The following is a 21,642-nucleotide window of genomic DNA, read 5'->3' as shown; positions in this document are numbered from 1 at the left end:
ATGCCAGAGCAGGACATTATTCTCTGAGCTGTACCCTCCGTTGGACCAGCTGTTCAACCAGGATGTGGGACACCTGCTCCCTCTCTATGGCTTTGCCACATGGCTGCAGGGTGGAAATAGGCTTCCCCCCAGCTCCCAGGGATGAGAGGGTATTCCAGGGAAGGGTGCTACCCTGCTCTGCAGGGAGGTGTGGGATGCCAAATTTGGTAGCTCTCAATGGAGCAGATGACTCAGATCTAAGGACAACTGAGGGATGTGGAAGCCCTGCCCATGGCCCAGATGGGGAGTCTGCAGTGAACAGAAGGTTAATCCTGGCCACTTGCTCTTAGTGAATGCTGGAGGAGCTGATCCAAAGGGAAAGGGTGGTTAGTGGAGATTCATAACCAGTTGAACTAAAACCCAACCTCTTCCCCCATCCCTTTTCACTTTTAATCAAGCAGGATATTGCTTTTCTGGCTTCCTGTGAAGCTTGGCCCCTGGTGCTGTACAGGGACACCCTTTTGACCTGCGCTCTCCTGCAGTTAATGGCTCACACTATAAAAGGTTCCTGTGATCACTAAAATAGGAGGTGTTATTCTCCCCCCCCCCCCCATAATAGTCTGACAATCTAATTTTAGTCACGCTGAATGCAGTAATGACCCTGCATTATCACAAGAAACTATTAAGTTGCCAACGCAAAGGTTGTTCCTATTGATTTTCTTCTAAGGTTGTCATGATAGAGCACAACTAATGAATGGAAATCCCCAGTCTAAATAATTTCTAAATAAATTACTCTCATAGAGCTTTTACTCTTAAATAGAAGAATTGATTTAATACTTTAGTGGCTTTTCTTCTTTCTAAACTTGCCATTTAGCCAACCTCAGACTGCATTTATGAATTTAAGGCTTGTTCTGTTTCAGCTGGTTATGAGTCCCCTTCAAGTAAAGCACATGGAAACTCAGTGGAGAGTGAAGAAATCCCTCAGGGCCTGTGTCACAGAATTAAAGGGTTTCTTTTTACATTCCTGGTCTGTATTAGGTAAAGGTTTGGGTTATGTGCCCTGCAAACAAACATTAAGAGATTGTTTTTACTACTTTTTGAAAAAAGGGGATTTTTCAAACTTCCATTTCACATTGCAGGTTAAGATCTGTGGTATAGACAGTCCAGTTTATTTTCTGAAGCTGGCTTGGGACATCTATTTCCAAGACTCTGCCCAAGGCCCCAAGTATATTCTTTGGCTGTGTTCAGTCAAATAAAACAATTGCTGGTTTTGCCAACTCTCTTCAAAGCATTTTACAACTGAAGAGGAAATACAACACAACACAACAACTTTTGTCAGGGTTATTTTCACAGCACTGAAGAAGCCTCAGTGCAAATGTCAGAGTCACTATGGGACAGAAGAAGGGCTTCAGACCAGCTTCAGGCCAGCTAGGACTTAATGCTTGTTTCTGGGCTGCACTTCTTGGATTTAGTGAGGTTGTCCCCAAATCTTTCATTAGGGCTGGCTGAGCACCTCCTGAAAAGCACCCTGCTCCATCTACAGGTGTGCAGGTGACCAAGTGAGTGGATGCCAGCACCTCACCCTTTGAATCCTGCCTGGACTGAGCAGATCCATCTGCATCTGCCACATAGCTTCAAGCTCTGTCAGCTCTCACACTTGCTTCCTTTGCTAACCCAGATCTTTGCTCACCCAGTTAAACCTGGAAGTTCCAGGGGAGGCTGGGTCTCTCTAATTGCTGACACCTCCTCATTAGCTTCCCTTGCTCTCCCAGGGGAGCCCTGTGCCCGCCCAGCTGAACTGAGAGCTGGGACTTGCTCAGCTGCTCTCTGGTTACAGTTTGAGATGTGCCTTGTTTCTCACCTGTGCTCTTGGGACCGTTAAGGGAACATTTTCATCTCCTGTTTTGCTGTGGCTTCCCTGCATGGCTTTCCTGTGCCTCTCAGGCAGCACCCACTGAGTAACTTGTTCTCTCCAAGAAAAAACACTGTGGTAGGAGCAATTTCTTACTCCTGCTTTGTAAAAGGCAAGTGCCTCCTACTGTTTCTCCTTGGAGGATTAGTCTCATTATTAGTCTCTTAATTTGTGTTGGGTTGGAGATCTACAGGGCTGAGCTACTCATGTCAGTGAGCTGGGATGGATTCTGGGATCTCATCTGATTCAGGTCCTGCTTCTGCACATGCCTGTTGCTGAGCATTCCTCCATCCTTGGAGCTGTGTCCTGAGATGGCCTCAGGCTGTCCAAGGCAGGTGCCTGCCAAAGGAATTGACTTTAGAGGGGTGATTGCTGCCGAGATGAATGCGGATATGTTTGTGCAATTATCCAGCAGCCTCTGATTACCCGATCCTGAATCGTTATTGCAGCAGATAATTTACATTTCTCTGCCACTTCAGCAGGAGAGCGGAACTGGCTCGTGACAGCAATACCACTGACTCAGCAGTTCTGGGGACACAGCGTGGGCTTGAAAATCTTGTTTATTTAAAATTCTTTAGGTGTGGGAAGCCTCTTCCTGATTAACATACAAAGCAAAAACCCATTGCAAACCAAGGTGGGTGTCCATACAAGACACAGTCCATCTGCCAAGCATGGTGTAACTCCTGAGAGAAAACAGCTGGAAAAATGTAACAGGGTGGTGCAGTAGCACTGAGGGGTCACAGTCTGGTACTAATCATGGCCTTTGGCAGACCTTTAATGTTTCTCCAGTGCAAATTTTATTCTTGTCATTTAATCTGGGGATAGATATGGCCTGTCTTGAGACAAAACCTCAAATTTTGTGGTAATTTGGTCCATGCCTCCCTAGACCTTGGTTTAGGACCTTGGTGTACACAGTATTTCTACACCAATATTTTCTGTAACCAAGAGTTGCCTCTGAAGTCTTTGATTTCTCACACTTACGTTTCATCTGTGAATGCAATTCCAAAGTATTCCTTCTCCTTCAGGTTGAAATGAGATGCCACCAAGTCAAGCAGCTCCTTGGCCAAAAGCTTTGGCTGAAAAACAAAAATGAAAGAAAGTGATTAATGAGGAGAATTGGATAGAACTGCAGTGTGCTTGAGGAGGAAAACACTATCCTTGAAACTACTGCACAGCTGTTGCTTTTATGTTCCCTCTGGTGTTCAAGCTAAATCTGCAAGGAACATTAGCTTCTTGAAATGAGCAGTAGTTTCCCTCCTAGGTAAATACTAAAAACCTGGCAATTCTGACCTATTCAGCACTTAATGTCTCTGCAGACAGATGATTTGCTGCCTGCCAGTGCTCGGATCTACCAGGACCAGCCCACTCCTGCCTCTCTGATAATTTTACTTGTTAAAGCTTTTTATCAAGGGCCTTTGCAAACACAATTCAGACACCCACTCTCTCACACACAGCACAGCTATATGCTCATAACACTAAGAAAATACATAGTGCCAAAAGATAGGATGTGATGGGACCAAATGAGAAGTAAATGACAGAACAAAATAGTTTCCCATTCACTATTGCTTGTCATATAGAGAAAAGGAAACCTCCTCAAATTTAGGCACTTGGAAGGAAAGACAGGAAAGCAGCACACACTTTCAAAATACTCTTTGTAAGACAAAAAAAGCCAAGCTCAGAGAAGCAGAGGATGGTTCATTACTGCCTTTTCTGCAAAACCTTAATTGTCTTTTAACTCTAATGTGTTCTCCTGCCTCTATGAATTTTCATCTGCTCTGCTGGGCTCTGGTTCTTCCAACCAGATTTCTGAAGCCTTGGCAATAGCACAGCTCTCATCCTGTCTCTTGTAGGAAACAGGGGTACAAAAGATCCAGGTAAGTGCAGCCTTGTAATAGCCCCAGATGCCAGAGCTGCAGTTGTTACAGCAACACTGGCACAGCTGGGGTCAGAGATCCCAACAATATTCCCTGGTGACCACTTACAAGGATTTGGTCTACAAATCTCTGTGCTGCAAACCTCAGTGAAAATAAAACTGTCTGCAGGCTTGACTGCCCCAATGAGTCTGCCAAGCAGCTGAGTCAGTTACCCCAGACATGAACCTGTTGTTAAATGGAGGTGAAATAATGCTGTGCAGAAAACAGGTGGCAGGGACATCAGAACCCTGATGTCCTAATTAACTGCCCTGTCCTGTAAACACAAACACAGCTATATTAAAAACAAACCTGATTTGTACCCAACTTTCAGCTTCCTAAGACTCAGACTCTCTGAAAATGTCCCTAAACCCAGCACTATCACAGTCCCTGACACAGCTTGGACAAACTTACTTCTCTGTATATTTCCCTGGCATTCAGATGAGCATTACACCATTTTCTACCCACCCTATGGGGACATCCAATGCATGGGGGGTTTCTAGGTCATGCCAGCAAAGAAAAAAACAATAGCTGTGCCTAAATGCAGCCCTGGCTTAAGACAGCCTCTGAATAAATATGAGACAAGTTGCTGTGTAGTAGGAACAGCCTGGCAGATAACAAATTGGTAGAATGCAACCAGTTTCATTTTAATTCCCAAGTCAAACTTCTCAGGCACAACCATTGGAGGCTCTGCTATGACAACACTGTGACTGCACTGACCTTCACTCCTGAACAAGTTCCCAAATGGTGCTCAGAGATGAATGGAGCAGGCATGGGACCATGGTCAGGTCCCCTGTCCCCCTGAGTCCAATCAAAGACCCAAGCAAAGAACACACCAGCTACACCAGTCTCACTGGGGGAATCCTCAGATACTTCCCTCCTGGCATTGGGCTGGGTGGGATGGACATTTGCAGCATCTGTCTTCTGTAAGATGAACCTCTTTTTGTCAGAGCATTTTAAGGACAAGCTACAGTTTGACTTATGATATACACAAATATTGTGATGAAGAGGATGGCAAGACTGCCAGGTGAATTCAGAGATACATGGGCTCAGTGCAGGTAGTTACTGGGGGCATTGGGTGAGTTTTCAGTTCAACAACAGACAAACAAACACAAACTTTTAGAGGAGAGAGGGGAAGAGGGGTTTGTTTCCTGCTGTCAGTGTACAGTTTGAAGCCTTGCCTTTCCCCGGACCTTGCCTAAGGGTCCCTGCTCCTTTCTCTTCTGGGTGGCCCAAATTCTCTCTGCACCAGAAAGGGATTTCTTCACAGCCCAGGAAGGGTGGGAATGCATGGCAGGACTGACTCCTCCATGGCCAAGGCTGTGGTGGGGACAGTTGGTGGAGGTGAATCCAGGCACCCCCATGCTGGACTGTATTGCAGGCTGGGAGCTGCGTGGCTGTCACTGCCTGGTGCCCAGTGCTCTGCGTGACTCAGTTATTTGACAAACGAGCAATTGTGCTGCCAAGCAAGGGAGTGAGCCATCAGTCAGCCTGGCTGGGTGTCCCACCTGAGAGAGCAGGGGTGGGGAAGAGTGGTGAAACATCACACCTCAAACACAGCAGAGTTTTCCCAAGCCTGGGTTAAGCACATGGAAATTACTTAGCAAAAGGCTGAGCTTTTGCTAGAACAGAGCATAAACAGGTGATGGGTAAGAGGCTGCCCGTGGACGTGGGGAAGGTGTGGGTCCCTCTGCTGCAGTCAGACAACACTGCCACAAGGGACGCTGGACAAGGGAGAAAGTCCCTTCTGCTCTTCAGTCACATCATAGAGAAGTGATGTTCAACATCCCTTGCCCCATGCACTGATGCATCTACCCCCAGCTATCAAGAGAGGAGCAGTACCCATAACCACTTGCTTTCACCCACCCACCCCAGGATGGGTAAATGCAACATGCTGTTTCCTTATTTCTGCTGAGTGAGACTAGGCTGAAAAAGGCAAGAGAGGTGGTCAGCATGGTGTGACAGCTTTTCCATGCCTACTGCCCAGAAGTGGATGCTCTTCTCCCAGCAGCACAGCCTCCTGAGGCTCAGCAGGGGCACGATTTCCAGTACCCTTGCAGTGGGGCCTCTTCCAAAGCCTGTGGTAGCAAATAAGGCAGGATAACCCTTTGCCTTGCAAGATAAGGGAAAAGAACAATAGATGCAGACCCAGCACTGGAGTGGTGCCAGGTTAGTTTCTGGGCCAGAGTCCCTGAAGAGGCTTATGGCAGTGAAGTTAAGCCCTGCTAGTCCCCTCCAAGATTACTTTCCGCTCTTCCCTTAAGCTCTGCAAGGTTATTGTCCTTTGCAGTGGAATGACTTGGGTGTCCTCCCAACACACACAGGCAACCTGAGTGTTTGGAGGGGAGGAAGGTGTCTTCTCCAGGTGGTAAAGACTCCTTGAGACAAACCTGCACAGCAGGGATAAGGCAGGACAAGCCAGCCAGGCAGAAGCTGAGCTGCAGCCTGTCCTGCTGTCTCAGGAGAGATCCCCACGCTGGATGTTCGCGGTTAATCTTCTTGCCATTCGCGATGGGAACGGCTGAGCAATGACCTCCTTTCATGTGAGCTGAGCAGACAAAGAGCTCATTAGCAATGCCTGTGGCAAGTTGTTTTAATTCATTATTAATTTCTGGACTTCATTTTCCAGAGGGAAAATTTTGCATTAATAAAACTTCCATCACAGACACATCGAAGGAGATGGGGACTGGTTTGTGAGAGCAGGGAAATCAATAGAAAGTGGGCTTGGGACCTTCTGGATTCAATACAATTGGATGGTCAGCAAGATGCACCCTGTGCATCCCACAGAAATAAATCAGGGTAACAGGTGGCATTCCAAGTAGAAACTGAACCATGTCCTCAATGCAGAGCTACAGAGCTGGTCTGTGTTGCCCTGGGAGCTGCCCAAGCAGGTGTGGAGACCCCTCTGCATCTGCTGCTCCTCATCCCTTTCCTACCTACACCTTCCTGGCATCCTCCATGTAACCTGTATCACAAAAAGCAGGCTGTGGGGCTGTCATAGCTGCAGCTGGCTGGCCTAGACTTGGGATGGGGAACACCAGGAGAAATCCTTCATCTGGACTGGTGAGGGCTGAACATGCTTTGGTGGTGGGGTAGGCTGTCAGAGCAGCATTACACAGCCAGGGAATCCCCTGCTGCTCCATCCTGCTACGGGACCCTCTTTTCAGATAGGCATGTAAAGAACAGTGTTCTGTAAATCAATATCTATTGTTACTAGAGAAATCAGCAGGGACCCAGTTGTGCTCCCAGCACACTGGAGCTGTGGCCCTGGGGAAGAAGAGTCTGTTCCTGCTAAGTTCTTACTACTGCCAGGAGGAAAGGCTGAGGGACCAACACTCCTGTGTATCCAAGTCTCTGGCACAGACACTGGCCATTTATTATCCAAACCCTGCCCCTGAGGCTTCTCTGCATGGCAGTAACCTGAGCTTTCTTGGCTCTGGATCCATATTTGTACTCCCCAAATCCTACTTCAGCCTGGACTTCCTGGACTTGCAAACATGACATTTTCTATACAGCCTAACATGTCAGGATCCACCTGCCAGGTATGGTGGACCAAACCTTGCCCAGGGAATTCCTGATACAGCAGAGTAGACAACTCTGCTGTGAAGTCAAGCCTGACTTCAGAGCACTCAGAGGTTTCTTCCTTCCCTCTTGGAGAGGCAGGGGCGCAGAGATGGACTCAGTAGGGGCTGCCTCCTTATTAGTAGAATGACCCAGACATCCTTCCCTGCTCCCTGGGCCATGCCAGAGAGGCTTGTCTGAAATGATAATGCTGTGCATCCACAAAGCCTCAGCAGTGAGGAGCACAGGGAACACATGGCTGGGGCTCTTTGCAACCCTGCAGGCTTGAAGCAGTGAACTCATTCCCTTCTTGGCCTCCAAAGCAGCTGAAGTTTGTTCAAATAATGACTTGGAGGAAAGAGAGAGCTTTATTAGTGGTGTCAGGAGGTGGCAGGAAAAGCACTGAGCCTTAGTAGCAGCTCTGTGACTTGAACTTGCCATGAAGAAAGATGATGAAAAAGCACCAAAGGCAATACAAGAAGGTCCATACAGGATCACACTTGGCTGACACTCCAGGGGATGTCTCACTGCAATTCCCCTTGCTTAAAGGGCCCACTCCAAGCCCTAGACTACAGGCACAGCCTTTGCTAGCAAAAACTACACCAAGAAAATGTCAGTGCATGCCATGTCCAAGCTCTGTCTGTATCTCCTTGCCTCTATTTAAAGGAGAACTCAGCACTGGCAAATTAACCACAGGGGATGAGTCTCTCTTCCATGCATTCCAGTTATCTCTGCACAGAGACACTCTACAGGTGTCTCTTCCCAATTAGACACGATGGCAACTTCCCTGAACAACAGCAGAGCACAGAGAGCACTGAAGGCAAGTAGGGAGGGGAAGGACAAGCCTGGCAGCTCCTTGGAAAAGGGAAGCTGCATGAGGAATGATGATTCAAACTGATTCAGTGTCAAAATCCCAGTTTCATGGCTCTTTGATGTATTTAATGGAAGAGTTCATATTAGCATGAGCTCATTCATATGGGCTGCTGTACCCACTGGGGGAGCAGGCTGGGGTCTGCTCATGGGACACCTCCCCAGTGCTGAAAAGGGGAAAAGGAGGATGTGAGATACAGGTGATGCAGAGCAAGACTCTGCTGCTCCAGGTGACATGAAAACCCCATTTTGGTGCCTCCTAACATCAGCCACAGTAATTTTCTCACAGGTTTAATGATAATACATGTTATGGGCATGTGCTAGCCACAGGATGGGAGGAGGAGGAAGAGGGCTTCTGGGGAGATGGATTACTTACAGACTGGGAGAAGCTTGACACCAAGCTGTAGGGAAGGAATGCCATCCAAAGGGACCTGTACAAGCTTGAGAAGTGGGTTCATGGGAACCTCACAAGGTTCAACAGGGTCAAGTGCAACACACAGGGTCAGGGAAACCCCTGGCATCTGGTATTCCCCAGAGACAGGCTGGGGAATGAAGAGATTGAAGGTAGCTTTGTGGACAGGGACATGGGGGTACTGGTGGATGGAAAGCTGGGCATGGATCTGCACGTGCAGCTCAGAAAGCCAAATGTGTTCTGTGCTGCAGCACAAGAAACATGGCCAGCAGGTTGAGGGAGGTGATTCTTCCCCTCTACTCTGCTCTGGTGAGATCCCACCTGGAGTGCTGCATCCAGTTCTGAAGCCCTTAGTACAGCAAAGACATGGACCTGTTGGAGTGGGTCCAGAGGAGGGTCACGAAGACGACCAGATGGGATGGAGGGATGGAGAAGATCCCATCAGAGGGAGGGAGCTCCTCTCTGTCTGACAGGCAGAATGGGCTGTTTCTGCCAGTCATTGTGGAAAATACAGCAGAAACACGAGCATTCTCCAGTATTAAATACTCAATATAATTAAAAGACAATGTTACTGGGATTTGAGCAGAGCAAGGAACTCTGGAATCATGTGTTCCCCCAGTGGAAAGACAGACTGCCCACTTTTGGCAGAGAAGCATGTTTCTCTATGACAGCTTCCCATTAAGCTTAGAAATGAGTGAGTTATAGAGAGAGATTATCTATCCACAGTCCAGCAGTGCCATGAATAAAAAACAGATGACATGGTATTAGCAGCTGCTGGTATGTCCCTAGAAACTCAGGCACACACAAAGTATATTTCATTGTTTTATTAACTGTCAAACAAGCCTGTCTGTTCCCCCTCCCCCATGTCATAGCTTCTCCCTAATTCTCTGCAGCAGAAGGTTTCTGGGTAATGTATATTTCCAACATATGGACAGACACGTGCCACCCAAATCCATCCAGCACAGACACACATTGAGCTGTGGAAACCAGGTACCTAACTCACACCAAGCAATGTTTCACTCATTAAGGTTAAAAACACTGCTACCATCCACTGTCTCCTTGCTGGAGGGACTTACAGTGCAAAATAGCACAACAATGCAGAGATGAGACACTGCTAAGCCAAGTGCTGCAATGCTCAGCACTGATTTTGTGCTATAACCCAGCTGTGGCCAGGCACAGGCTCCAGGACTCCAACCACTGGTATTTAGCTGTGAGCAGGTTTGGTTTCTGCAGGATGGACTGTGAAGTGTGTTTAGTTCAAACCAGCCACTCAAGTCCTGTTGATTTGGTCAAATTTTGGTCAACATTCAAAGGTTGAATGTTTGAAAAACGTATTTTTGGTGGCTTCAGTAGCAATGCAGTCTGGGGAATGCGTGCAGTGTGGCCAGTCTATCAGCAGGAGAGGTGAGGTGGAAAAGGAACAGTTTGCATGAATGCAGAGCTATTCCTTCCGTGGCTGTGCCCAGGCAGTCCTACCAGGCAGGGAGCAGGGCTGCTTCTTGGGTCTGCTGGAGCCTTGGGCAGTGTAATCAGGAGGAAATGAAAGTGCCAAACGCTGCTTCACACACAATTCTTCCTCTCCACCGACTATTAGCATTTGCTAATGAAGCAAACTCCAGGTCCTCCCCATGAATTAGATCATCAGCTAAAACCAGCCACAAGCCTATGGTCCAACACCACGGAGATAAGGGCAGTGAAGAAGCACATACAGGCATTGTGTGTTCTGACTCTGTTCCTCAGGGCATTGATACTCACTGGCAGCAGCCTTATGGACTGTAACTCCTTCCCTCCCCTGCTTCCTCGTACATGGAACACATAATTCTTTCACCCAGGGGCCACTGAACTGTCCCTCACTTGCAATTCTCCTCTTGTCAAACTGTCTGCCAACAGTTCTATCATCCTCTTGTTTAACCCCTTGCATGTATTTCCAAGAAAAGAAAAACCCAAAGTCACTCCATATAATGTTGTGTGAATACCCAGTAAGGGCCCTTTTGGTAATTATGTCATCTGAATACAGGGTAATAATATTGTACAAAACTGCTCAGGCTAAAGGCTTGGGGCTTTAGGGGCTGCAATTCCCCTTATGGGATAGATCCTCTATTCCTCAACTCCACGTTATTATGTCAATTTATGGAGTGCACATAATCAAAGCAGGCTGGGATGTAGCTGGGTGAAAAATTATTCATTGAAATGCAAAATGCCTGGAGAGGGAGAGCCTTATTTTTTGTCACGGAACAGCTGAACTCCATCAGCGTTGGGGACTGGCAGCAGGAGCACTGCTCGTGCTGGCACAGGCAGCACCTCCTTCCCAGAGTAAGAGGTTGGCTCTAAAAATCTCTTTTCTTCATTTACATAAGCAAATGAGACAACTTGCCTCCAGCAGCCACCTCGGGAATGTGGAGGGTGGTGACAGAGTGCCACTGATGTTTTTTCTTGGAAAGTCAACACCCGCAAGTTGTGGGAATTAAGATTTATTAGGGTCAGAGTGAAATAGACAAAAAAAAAATCCCAAGTTTTCTAAAAAAATCTGTTTGGTAAAAGGATTAGAAACACCCTACTGACAAGTTGCCTCAGAAATATTCACAGATAGCTGCATTTGTGGGTTCAGCTGAGACCTGACACTCCATCTCTTAAGTCAGAAGGCATTGCTGATGCTCTCTAATTCCCCCATATATTAGCAATGAGAATCTGCTTAAATAACTTTGCAGTCACAGAAAGCAAAAAGCATGAGCTGGCCAAGTCTGCATGGCAAATTCATGTCAAAACCAAAATGAGAAGCAGTTGGTGGGATGAAAAAGACACTTTTGGGTCTCTAGCATCCCTCCTCCCTTTCTTGTCTGATGCAGAGGCAGCTGCACTCTTCCTCCATTCAGAAGGGGTCTGTGTCAATGCCCAGTGACCCCATTCCTCTCTGTTGCCTTCTGTATGATCCCACAACTCCAGCAGAGTTTTCAGGTGACTGCATCCAAAGAGGCCAGCCAGCTGCAACTGGTCCTGGGACAGGAAATGTGCTCCATGCTCAGATCTTTCTCTCATCCATAACAAAAGCCTCAGCATTTCCCTGTTCTGTCCTTCAGCCCTCTGCCCACTCCATCCCTTCTCTGTCTCCACTGGGAACAGCTACTTCCCCACATATATTAAAGAAAGAGCCTGGCCTGGATGTGCTGAGGATGGCAGAAGGAAAACCCCAGGTTTGGGGCTGGCACTGGCTCTGATCACATAATTTTTGTCCATAGACCTGAAGTGCAAGGAGATTTGGTGCTACATCCCACATGAGAATCTGGCTCTCTGTCTCCTGCAGGGCTGGGGAGAGGGAAAGGATGCTGTGCCTGGCATTCAAACTGGTGTCCTGGTCTGCCCTGACTACATGGGGTGCCAGCAGGAGCAGCAAACTGTAAATTATTTCTTCCTGGGATCCCCCATGAGTTTGCCTCTCTGGGCTGTGCAGTCTGGATGTGAAGGCTTGTGCACGTCCCCTTCATGGGGTATCTGTGCCAGGTCCTCTGTCCCCCAGTGCACCTCCTGTGTGCCAGAGTGCTGATCTTGTGCCTGCACAAGCAGTCTCTTCTGCACAGCATTTCCAGAGGAAAGTGGTCAAAATCCTCACATTTACCCCTGGAATATTTTTCTGAGGATGAGAAAGATCACACAGGGTAACCTCGTGTGAGGACTCAAGCCACCCTCGAGTCCTGTCCAACTGAACTGTGGCCAGGAGCATGAACTGAGTGAGAAGATCTGGCCAACCACAGAAGCAAAACTGAATTGGAAGGGAAAGCAGTATTCTTTTTTGGAGGGATTTGATGGAAAGTATGGAATTCCTTATGCTGACTGATGTAAAAATGGCTTTTGTAGCACTGCCAAAGTCACTGCCAGCTCATCTAATCAGCCATGAAAACATCACTGAAGCAAGTTAAAAAGTTGCCCAGAGTCAATTTGCACATGCAACTTTTTCTTTATTTAAACTTTCTAGATTTGTTTTTGGATTACTGGAAGAAACAGATCCTTTCCTCTATTATCTTTCTTTGTGTTTCTTCCAAATCCTAACACAACATCAAATCTGGTTTGACCTTTACAAGACACTCCTGAAGACAAGCTTGGCTGGCTGCTTGCTTCACTACGTGCTTACTCCAGCAAATACTGTGTCTGCAGGAGGCTACTCTTAACTCCACGAGAAGTTTTATAGTAACATCAGGAGCTGCATGCTGTGGGTTAATAGAGTTTTAATGAAAATACATCCCAAATTTAACAGGTTTGATTGATTTTTATTATTTTTTTTAACTTTCAGGGAATTTAGAGCAAACTTAGGAGGCACTAACTCAGAAGGACTGGTGCAAAAAAAAAGGTACTCACTTATGTAGACCCAAACAAGCAACTTTCAAGCAAATTAAGTTCCTTTAGAGCAGAAGAAAAGCCATTCCCATCTATGATGATCAGATTCATGAGCCCTTTAAATCATCCTCAATGTCTTGAACCTATTAGTGATCCATTTGGTAGCTTCCCATCTCCTCATGCATGAAGCATCTACAAGATTTGTATGTATAAATGAGAAAAATATGGATGATAAATCAGCAGAGCAGAAAGAAAATACCCCCACACAGGAGGACTTTGCACTGGCTCAGGGCCATCAGTTTCATACAAGCAGTGGACTGAAGCATTTGTGCTTTAAAGCAAACCATGACTTCCAAGGTCATGGTGGTTTCAGCTTCTCCCACCCCACTTGACCTCCAGGTCACTGGCACTGGGTGTGTTTGGCACTTGGATCTCCATGGTTTAGCAGCACTGGCTATATCAGCACTAGTTACCTGAAGAAGGCCATAGCAGATCATGCTCCCACAGCCTTAAAGAAGCCTGGGTAACCACTCAACCCTTTCTTCTTTCCCTCATCCTTGAAAAGAGTCAGAAAGGTCTAATTTTTCAACCCAAAGGCATTTAACCTGTGGAAGAGGCCCCTGCAACAGAGATGGATTTCATTGTCATTATCTGCAATCAATTTAAGCAAGCAAGGATATTACTGAAGCTAAACATATCTCATGGTTTTGTCACAGAACTGGGGGCTCAGATTTTTCACCTTCCTTTGCACACAAAGTGCAGCAGTGACGGATACAGAGGCCAGATTAGATGGAGCTCTCCAACTGGAGACTGATGCTAAATTAATACAAACTGAAGCAGCTCAAGATGCTAATTGCACATGCTGAGGAGTTAAGAGGGTTTGTGTGCAGAGCTTTGGTTCAAACCCTTGCCTTAATGCAGAGGAGAAACGACACAGATATGGCATTCTGTGCAGCACTCTGGGTTGGAAGTGAGGTGGCCTACTTTAAGAAAATATGTGACAAATTTATTCAGATAATTGCTATTGTAAATATTTGGCTTAAAGTATTTTGGGTCTTCACAAGTACTTGCCTTTCAGTTTCTGGAGATGTGTATAATTTTGAAACAGGGTAGTCAACTGCTGCAAGAAAGTCAATTGTGTTTTAAATCATCTGACTGTATCACATGTGGCAAATCAAACTTTGAACACGAAGCAAGCTTCAGAGGCAGCTTTCTGGGCAGGAATCCATTTCACACTCAGCTGACAATGGGGCTTGATAAGCACTCGGCCAGTGTGAATAACCAGCTGCCTTCTATATATATTTCGATTTGGTAGTGCCTGTAAAAGTTTTATATCACTGAGAGATTGTTGGTATTCTTTTAAAGCATTAAACCTACCTTGACAAGGTCAACAACAATTTCTATAGAGGTCAGCATTTTTATTTTGAAATATTTGATCATAATTCTATCAAACATTAAAGAAAGAGTTTGGCTAGGGCACATAATGAAATTGGACAGCTCACACAATCCATTTATCTTTTCGACTGTAAACCTCTGAAGCACTCTAGTTCATCCAGTTTCAAATCAACTGTAGAAATGTCCATCTCCCTTCATGCAGCCTACATAAATTGGTGCTTGGAAATGCTCTTGATCTGTTATTGCTGATGTGGAAAAGGAAAAATAATTTCCCAAGACATACTAGCTTAGCTGCATTCTTATGTTCTGTTTGCTTTTTAAAAATCTCTCCTGAATGAGGATGTTTATTTCCATCCTCACTCAAAGCCACTTCTTCGTCACTGAAAATATTTAATAAGTTAAGTGAATGCTTATTTTTGTAGAACATTTTCTAAACACATTAAAATCATTTATTTAAAAAACCCTGCTAGCAAACCTAACATTAATAAAAGTAAATAAAGGAAATAATAATGCTAGATCGGATGCATAGGATTAAGTCATCCTGTTCTATTTCAGACACCAATTGTGAGTGCAGAGAAATGAATTAAACTTAACAAGATCTACATCCTCGTGTGCTGAGACTGGGGAAGGAGAATGCCTGCAGAAGCATAGTGGGTACATGGGCTGCATTCATCTTCTCTGTCTGTACTCAGGGATGCAGTCAAAAGAGCTGGCTCCACCAGCAGACTCTCCATACATCCAGCAATGTTGGATTTCCCTGCCCTAAGGAACTTGGGAGTTGAAGCATAATGGTCTTCCTGGATGTTCTCATCAGTTTAATTATTTGTGCTATATTAAGAACATACCACAATGTTTTAAAGCTTCTGGCTTAACACACTCAAATGTAAATCACCCTATGAAAATTCTACATATCAGACCAACAGTTCCTCTGGGAAGGTCAGGAGAGAGAAGCTGAACTTCACTTGCCAGATGTTGGTTACATTGCTCATTGCCTGATGGCAAAGCTCAGCTGTTATGGGGAGTCAGCTGGTCAGGGTAAGAGAGAAATGGGATAGCCAAGGAAGCTGGTCTAACCTTGGAGTCAAGTAAAAGTGTGCTGCAGTGTGTAGGTGCAGCTCCCAAGGCACAGGAATTCTGTGCCACCCCTGCTTGCTGGTAGTCTGGCTTCCTGTGCCTGAGTGTGGTCCCCAGGTTCTCCAGAGTGGTGGCTGGGACTGGCCCCTGACTTGGCTGGGCCATGGGGCAGGGTCTGATACACCTTGTCCTGTAGGACAGAGGGTGCCTCCACTCTCGGTGAGCACCCAAGAGGAGACTTTGCTTCTTGAGTCAGCAGAAGATGCAAGATATAACCAAGGATTAGGTTTGTGATAGAACTGTGGTTATTTCAGAGGGAATGGAAAAAATCAACAACTTTTCATCTGCAGAAGCACAGAAACTCACCCTGCCTTCAGCACCTCTGCAGTCTTCCCTACTGAGTCTGTACATTCAGAGCCTATATATGAAGCCAACTTCAGTGTGTGTCCTTAAGAAGCAAAGTTTTCCGTGTCCAGCATGCCTTGGGGCACAGCAAGGAAGCTGCCTGGATCCTCTGGTCTGGCCCCCTCTGTCAGTCACAGCAGCCACCATATCCAGCACTTGCCCATGTCAGCAGCAGAAGGACAGGGAGAGGACACTTCAAGGAGCAGATCAAAGTTCAATGGGAAACCTTGGGCAAGTTCTGTCTCCACTTCTAGATGCATCATCCTGGTGCACATCAGGACAGTCAAGAGCCTAAATGGGTCCTAGCAGTCCCCCCTCCTCACAGCTCTGTTCTAATGCCTTGTAGGCAACCCTGAAGGTGAATGGGACTGGGACAAGGATGCTGGGCTTCATTTTCTGACTCCAGGCTCACCAATGCCACAGTGAAAACCCCATAAGTAAAGGAGGAGGCAATGGAGAAAATGATTATTGGCCACAACTCAAAAGAAAAGAAAGCAAAATAATACTTGCTCACCATAGGAATTACTGGGAGAATAAGAAAGGCTTGTTTCCCCTGGTATTTGTAAAAAGAAGTGCTGGTAATAAATCAGTTCCATTATAAAAAAGGAGAGTGAAATTATGAGATAGTGAGTGGTTTTTATTAAAAAAGCCAGAAAACCTCAACCAACCATACCAAAAAAAAAAAAACAAACCCAAAAAACCAAACCAACCAAAAAACAAACAAATGAAAACAAAACAAAAAAATCCCCAACCTTTTTTCCTGCAAAGAAAGAATAAAGAATTGAGACAGAGTGGTTAGGAGAGAATTCAGGCAGGGTAGAAACTGTTAGTGATAAACAGCTACTAAGAAAATAATTGGAAAAGGTAAGTGCATACAAATGTGGGTGATGACCCACGTACTGGGGCAACTAGAATTAACCAGTGAATGTAATGAACCATGAAAGGAGAAGCTTGGAGACTATAGAGAATTGAGGGAATTTTTCTAAGCAGGAGGGGTAGAAAGCAAATAAAGGCAGCTGGCTTCTGAAAAGGAGTGATCTGTGGCCTGTGGATGGGGAAATGTCCAAGTGTGCCCAGCAGTGGCACAGCACAGGGAGTTGCTGGGCACAGGCTGAGCTTCCTTGACAATGTCCAGAAAATGTCTTTCTGGCTCTTACCCAGCCACATCCTCACTGCAAAGTGAGATGGAAGTGATGAGGCAACTGTATTTGTTCCTGCTTTCATTAAACCAGATGTGGAAGATGGGCAGGAGCAGATCCCACAGTAGCAGTGTGGGCAAGGATATCAGAGACCCTCTTCCCAGTAAATTTCATTGAGTGACAGAGACAAAGCCTCATAAGCTGGGCCAGCCTGGAGATCAGTCATGCTGCTGGCAGATGCTGGAACCACAAACACCTCCAGAAAATGATGCTGGAGGTCTTGATGGCCTCTGGCAACTGAAGGCATCTCTGCTGACTGGCCAGCAGCCACACTGCCTGTGTGACAGATCCCTCTCATCTCTCTCTCCCTCCTCATATCCTACCAGGTGGCTGTGGACTGACCCCAAAACTTGCTCTTTGGCAAGGAGTAAACAACTTTATAATTTCTAATGCTGAAGGGCTGCAGTTTTGGAAAGACTTGCACTTCATACATGAGGGTGATGAGAATAATTGCATTTAATGTGACTTCTGAAAAACTGAGGAGGGTGAATTAGAGCAGGAAAAGGTTTTGTCCTTCTCCATTCACATCATTTGTCATTCTGTGATAAAGCAGGAGAGATTTTCACTTGTAGCAGGGAATTAGCTTTGACTTTTGAGGGGCTCAAGTGCCCCAGTGTCAAAATTCTCTCTTCCTTCACAGACCCTTCCACAACTGTGTGGTAGTTTTTATCCCCTGCATTGGGAGCATGCCATGGACTCAGTGGATGTCTGCCTCTGATCAACATCCAGAGCTTCATTATTTAAACAGTGGGAGCTGCATTTCTATTGGTTTTGCTTTCCATGTACCTTAAACAGTTGTTGACCAAGTGAAAGCTTTGGAAACTGAGTAGCCATCATCTGAATATATCCCCACAATTTATTTGGACTTTGGTATTACCATTCAGCCAAACTCTGATTTGGCAACAGGAGAAAAAGAAGGTCTCACCCCATCCTTTTTAACTCATGTGTCTGGGCAGCCCTGCAAAAGCACAGGATGGGCTGAGTGCAGCTTAGGAGATCCCTGCAGCACAGGAAACACCTGTATGGGCTGCTGGTCCCTGTGCCATCAGCTGCTAAGTGGGAATAATACCCTCTACCATTAAATCACAACATAAGATGTCCTTTTTCACCAAGGATACAGCCTCCTATTGAATGGAATTCAGTAGGAAAACCTTTATTTCTACATATTCCCCTGCCAAAATTATTCCTCTGTAAACAGAGCTTCAAGAGCAGCTTCTTGGTCACCTTAATAGCTGGACTTGAGCTAGAATCCTGAGGACTATGGGAAAGACCCTACATGTATTTTAAGACAATGTTCCATTCCACTTGCCATAGGGATCAGGAAAACATTTGCCTGTCTGCTGTCCCAGGAAGCTCTGAAGATGTGATTGCAGTTTGTCTAAAGAAAAAGATGTCAGAATCTCTTTAAAGAGGAAAGAAACTCCATGGCAAATGTATTTCACCCTGCAGTGTCTGAATCCACGGAGGAACTCGTGCTGGTAGGGAAAGTTATAAAAAAGAGAGGAGAAATTCCAGAAAAGGCAAAATTCTCAAACACAGACTTAATCTCACACAGAAAGTAGTTATATGAGAGCAAAGAGATATGTTATATCCCTATAGTGTAAACCACTGCTGCTCAGTGGAGATTCATCCATCAATACCAGAAGAGAAGCCGGCCTATGGCTCTTTGCTGGTTTGCCAGAGTTTTATTAAATGCACAAGAATGCCAAGTCTGTAATGTCTAAAAGTGAATTTATTTAACAATGAACTCTTTGAAAAGGGAGTCCCAGATGTGTAATTAATAATGAATCAGTGATGTGAAATCTGATCCAAAGCCTACTGAAGCTGATAGACAGACTCTGACTTCAAGGAGTTCTGGATAAGGCTCTCATTAGGCAAAAGGAAAAAAAAAAATTAAAAGCTGAGCCAGCTAGTTGGTTAAAAAAATATTAGAGCTCGGATTCTGTGCTAAACAGAGACATACAATAACCGGCACTGCACATAAATCCCTTCTCTGCTGACAGGGGACTCACACATTTCTGTGTCTGAAGCTGAACTTGAAATCTAGGAGATAAAATAAAATAAAATAAAATAAAATAAAATAAAAAAAGAGCTGTGAGAGAGAATCCCAAAAGGGAAACCTCCAGTGGTTTGAACCACAGCTCATTTCCTCTTGGCATGGACAGGGAGATAGCTGTCAGAGCTGTGTCATCTGGAGGCAGCAGATGCTGCTGCTCCCTGCGTGCCGAGGCCGTGCCCGTCCCCCGCCCTGCTCCAGCCTGAGCACCCACCTCTGCTCAGCCCTGCTGGCTCTCCCTCAGCTCCACACAACACACAGCACGGGGATCATCAGCCTGGAATTCCTGCCAAGCCCAGCAGAGCGTGGTGTCCAAAGGGGGATGCAGCTTGTCTTCCATCAGTGCAACTTAATTCAATTTGTTAGCGACGCAGACGGTTTGGGTGAGGCTGATCCCATCACCACCAGCCCAGCACTGGCCAAATTGGGCACTGAGAGATGGGGCTCTGGCAGCCTCTGGTTTTCATTTGCCTTTCAGGATGACTGTAATGGGGAGGTGGAGATGTTTGTTGATGAACAATTTCATCGTTCCATATCTTTTAAGGGACACATAAAGTGCACATATTAAGTCATCCCCTTGAGTCAAATATTTTTAAGTACAGTAACACAGCTCATTTTTAAGTAATCAAATAATAATTAAAAATAATCGTCTCCTATTTCTGCTGAAGAACCAATGCATCTACATTGAATTTGCTTCTTTAATAGCAAATTGTAACTCAATCTAAATGTAAATTCCTGGAGAATCTGCTATCTAATTCTCATTATTTCCACTTGCTTAATGCAATTAGAAACATCTGTCACTGATCAACTGTCCACACAGTGAAAACAAATAATAATTCATGCTCTCTGCCTCCATAGTGTTTTTCAGGGGATGGACTGCTTTAGAACCAGCCGCTGGAGCCCAAGAGCTAGAGCTGTGTAAAATGCTTGTGACAAGCTCTGAATCACAGCAAATGTGCCTGACCATCAGCATCTCTGTAGCTCAGTGACATTTGCTGAATCATTTGACAAATTCCCAGATACATATAAAAGTCACCATCCTGCTTTCTAGAAATATTTGGTTCTGGGGTACCCATTCTCAGGAATATGATGTGCTGCCAGTGACAGATCTCACCCCTTATCCCAAAGCCTGGACCCAAAGTCATGGTGGAGCCCACAGATGTAGCTTTGGTTGCTGAAGGAGCATCAAAAGGCCTGTGAAAGGGACATGAGTGCAGGGAAGAAAGACAATGGAATTACTGGGGCTTATCCCAGCTGCTGTCTGTGTTCCCAATTTATCTGCCTGAGACGAGAGTGGAGGGAAACAGCAGAGTGAGAAGCAGTCAAAAATGGGATCCAGTGCCCATGAGATGAACCACTTCAGGAGCATGGATGGTGCTTCCTCCTCTTTAAAGCACATTAGTACATATGAACTCTCTGGGTGCTCAAAAGACAATAAAAATGAAAAGAGTTTAGAAGAAGTTTAGAGAAGTTTAGAAGAATGAACATCATGAAATAGGCTTGTTCATCCCCTGCCCACTAAAAACAGGATGAAGAAGGAGTAAAGGCAGAGTCCAGGTGGAAAGGTATTCTAATCAGACATCTACTGCTGAAATGTCCTCAAAAGACAGAACTAAAGTAATCCAAAAACTAGTCTTTCTGGTAATCAGGAAATTCCACAAGCCAATACCACAGCCAAACAGCCTTTTTGCCTTTGAGCTCCTGAGAGGCACATCCCATGGTCTGACTGCTACGTGGTGCTGATGCATGGGTGCTGGGATAAAAACAATAACACAGCAAACCAACAAACATCAGAGGGACTGGGGAAACACAAGCAATGGCCTTGCCCACATCACCATGTGGGTCAGAACAACTCTACACATTAAGTGGTCATCCTGGCTTCAAAGTGAGGAGGGGAAATGAAGTGAAAATGGCTTGGCTGGTGTGGCTTATTTTATTCTTAAAAAGGGTAGATGCAAATCTCTTTAGTTCATTCCTTTTCCAGGAGACAAGCATAACTTAGAGCTATTGCAAGATCCACTCTGACAAGCTGAAGTCTCTGTCTGGGCTGCCAAACCAGGAGGGCCAGGATGAGCTGGGAGTTGTTGGCCTGTTCACCATCCCGTCAGGTCGCATTTAGTCACCTCTGCACCTCCTGCTCCAACCCCCCTGACTCCTCCATCCTGCACTGTAACCACAGGGTTATAGACCCAGCAATGAGCCAGTGGTACCTCTGCAGCTTGGCAGTTTGATCCCAGGGGCCCAAAATGTACCTGTGCCTGTGGGAGGGTGAGGGGATGCCTGTAGTACTCAGTCCATGTTACTCCAGGGGATGAAGAGGATGGTGGCTCCCAAAGGCAGATGTGGCAGGGACCAGACTGCAGTGTGAGTCTGCTGCCTGTTTGTACAGGAGGGCACAGGAGGCACTTGTTCTGCTAGTGGGGATGCTGAACACTGGCAGCACAGAGGAGGGGAGACTCCTCACCAAGATAGAGATAAGTCACTGAACCAAAATCTGTACTATTAACCAGTTTTCCCAAAGATGAAAGCCTTCCAGAGCT

The 21,642-nt window shown here is 45.8% G+C and overlaps 1 protein-coding gene across 5 annotated transcripts in view; it reads right to left on the bottom strand.

Moving 5' to 3' along the window:
* Positions 1–21,642, bottom strand: part of FRMD4A (FERM domain containing 4A) — a 275,296-nt gene that overhangs the window by 95,231 nt on the left and 158,423 nt on the right. For all 5 annotated transcript variants that reach the window (XM_059847481.1, XM_059847480.1, XM_059847479.1 and 2 more), the window contains exon 3: positions 2,873–2,967. In XM_059847481.1, the coding sequence (XP_059703464.1) occupies positions 2,873–2,967 (95 nt within the window). The remainder of the gene's footprint in view (positions 1–2,872; positions 2,968–21,642) is intronic.

This window comes from Haemorhous mexicanus, chromosome 5 (assembly GCF_027477595.1).
Source record: "Haemorhous mexicanus isolate bHaeMex1 chromosome 5, bHaeMex1.pri, whole genome shotgun sequence".
NCBI classification, from domain to species: domain Eukaryota; kingdom Metazoa; phylum Chordata; class Aves; order Passeriformes; family Fringillidae; genus Haemorhous; species Haemorhous mexicanus.
This window is presented reverse-complemented; position numbering and strand designations above follow the sequence as displayed.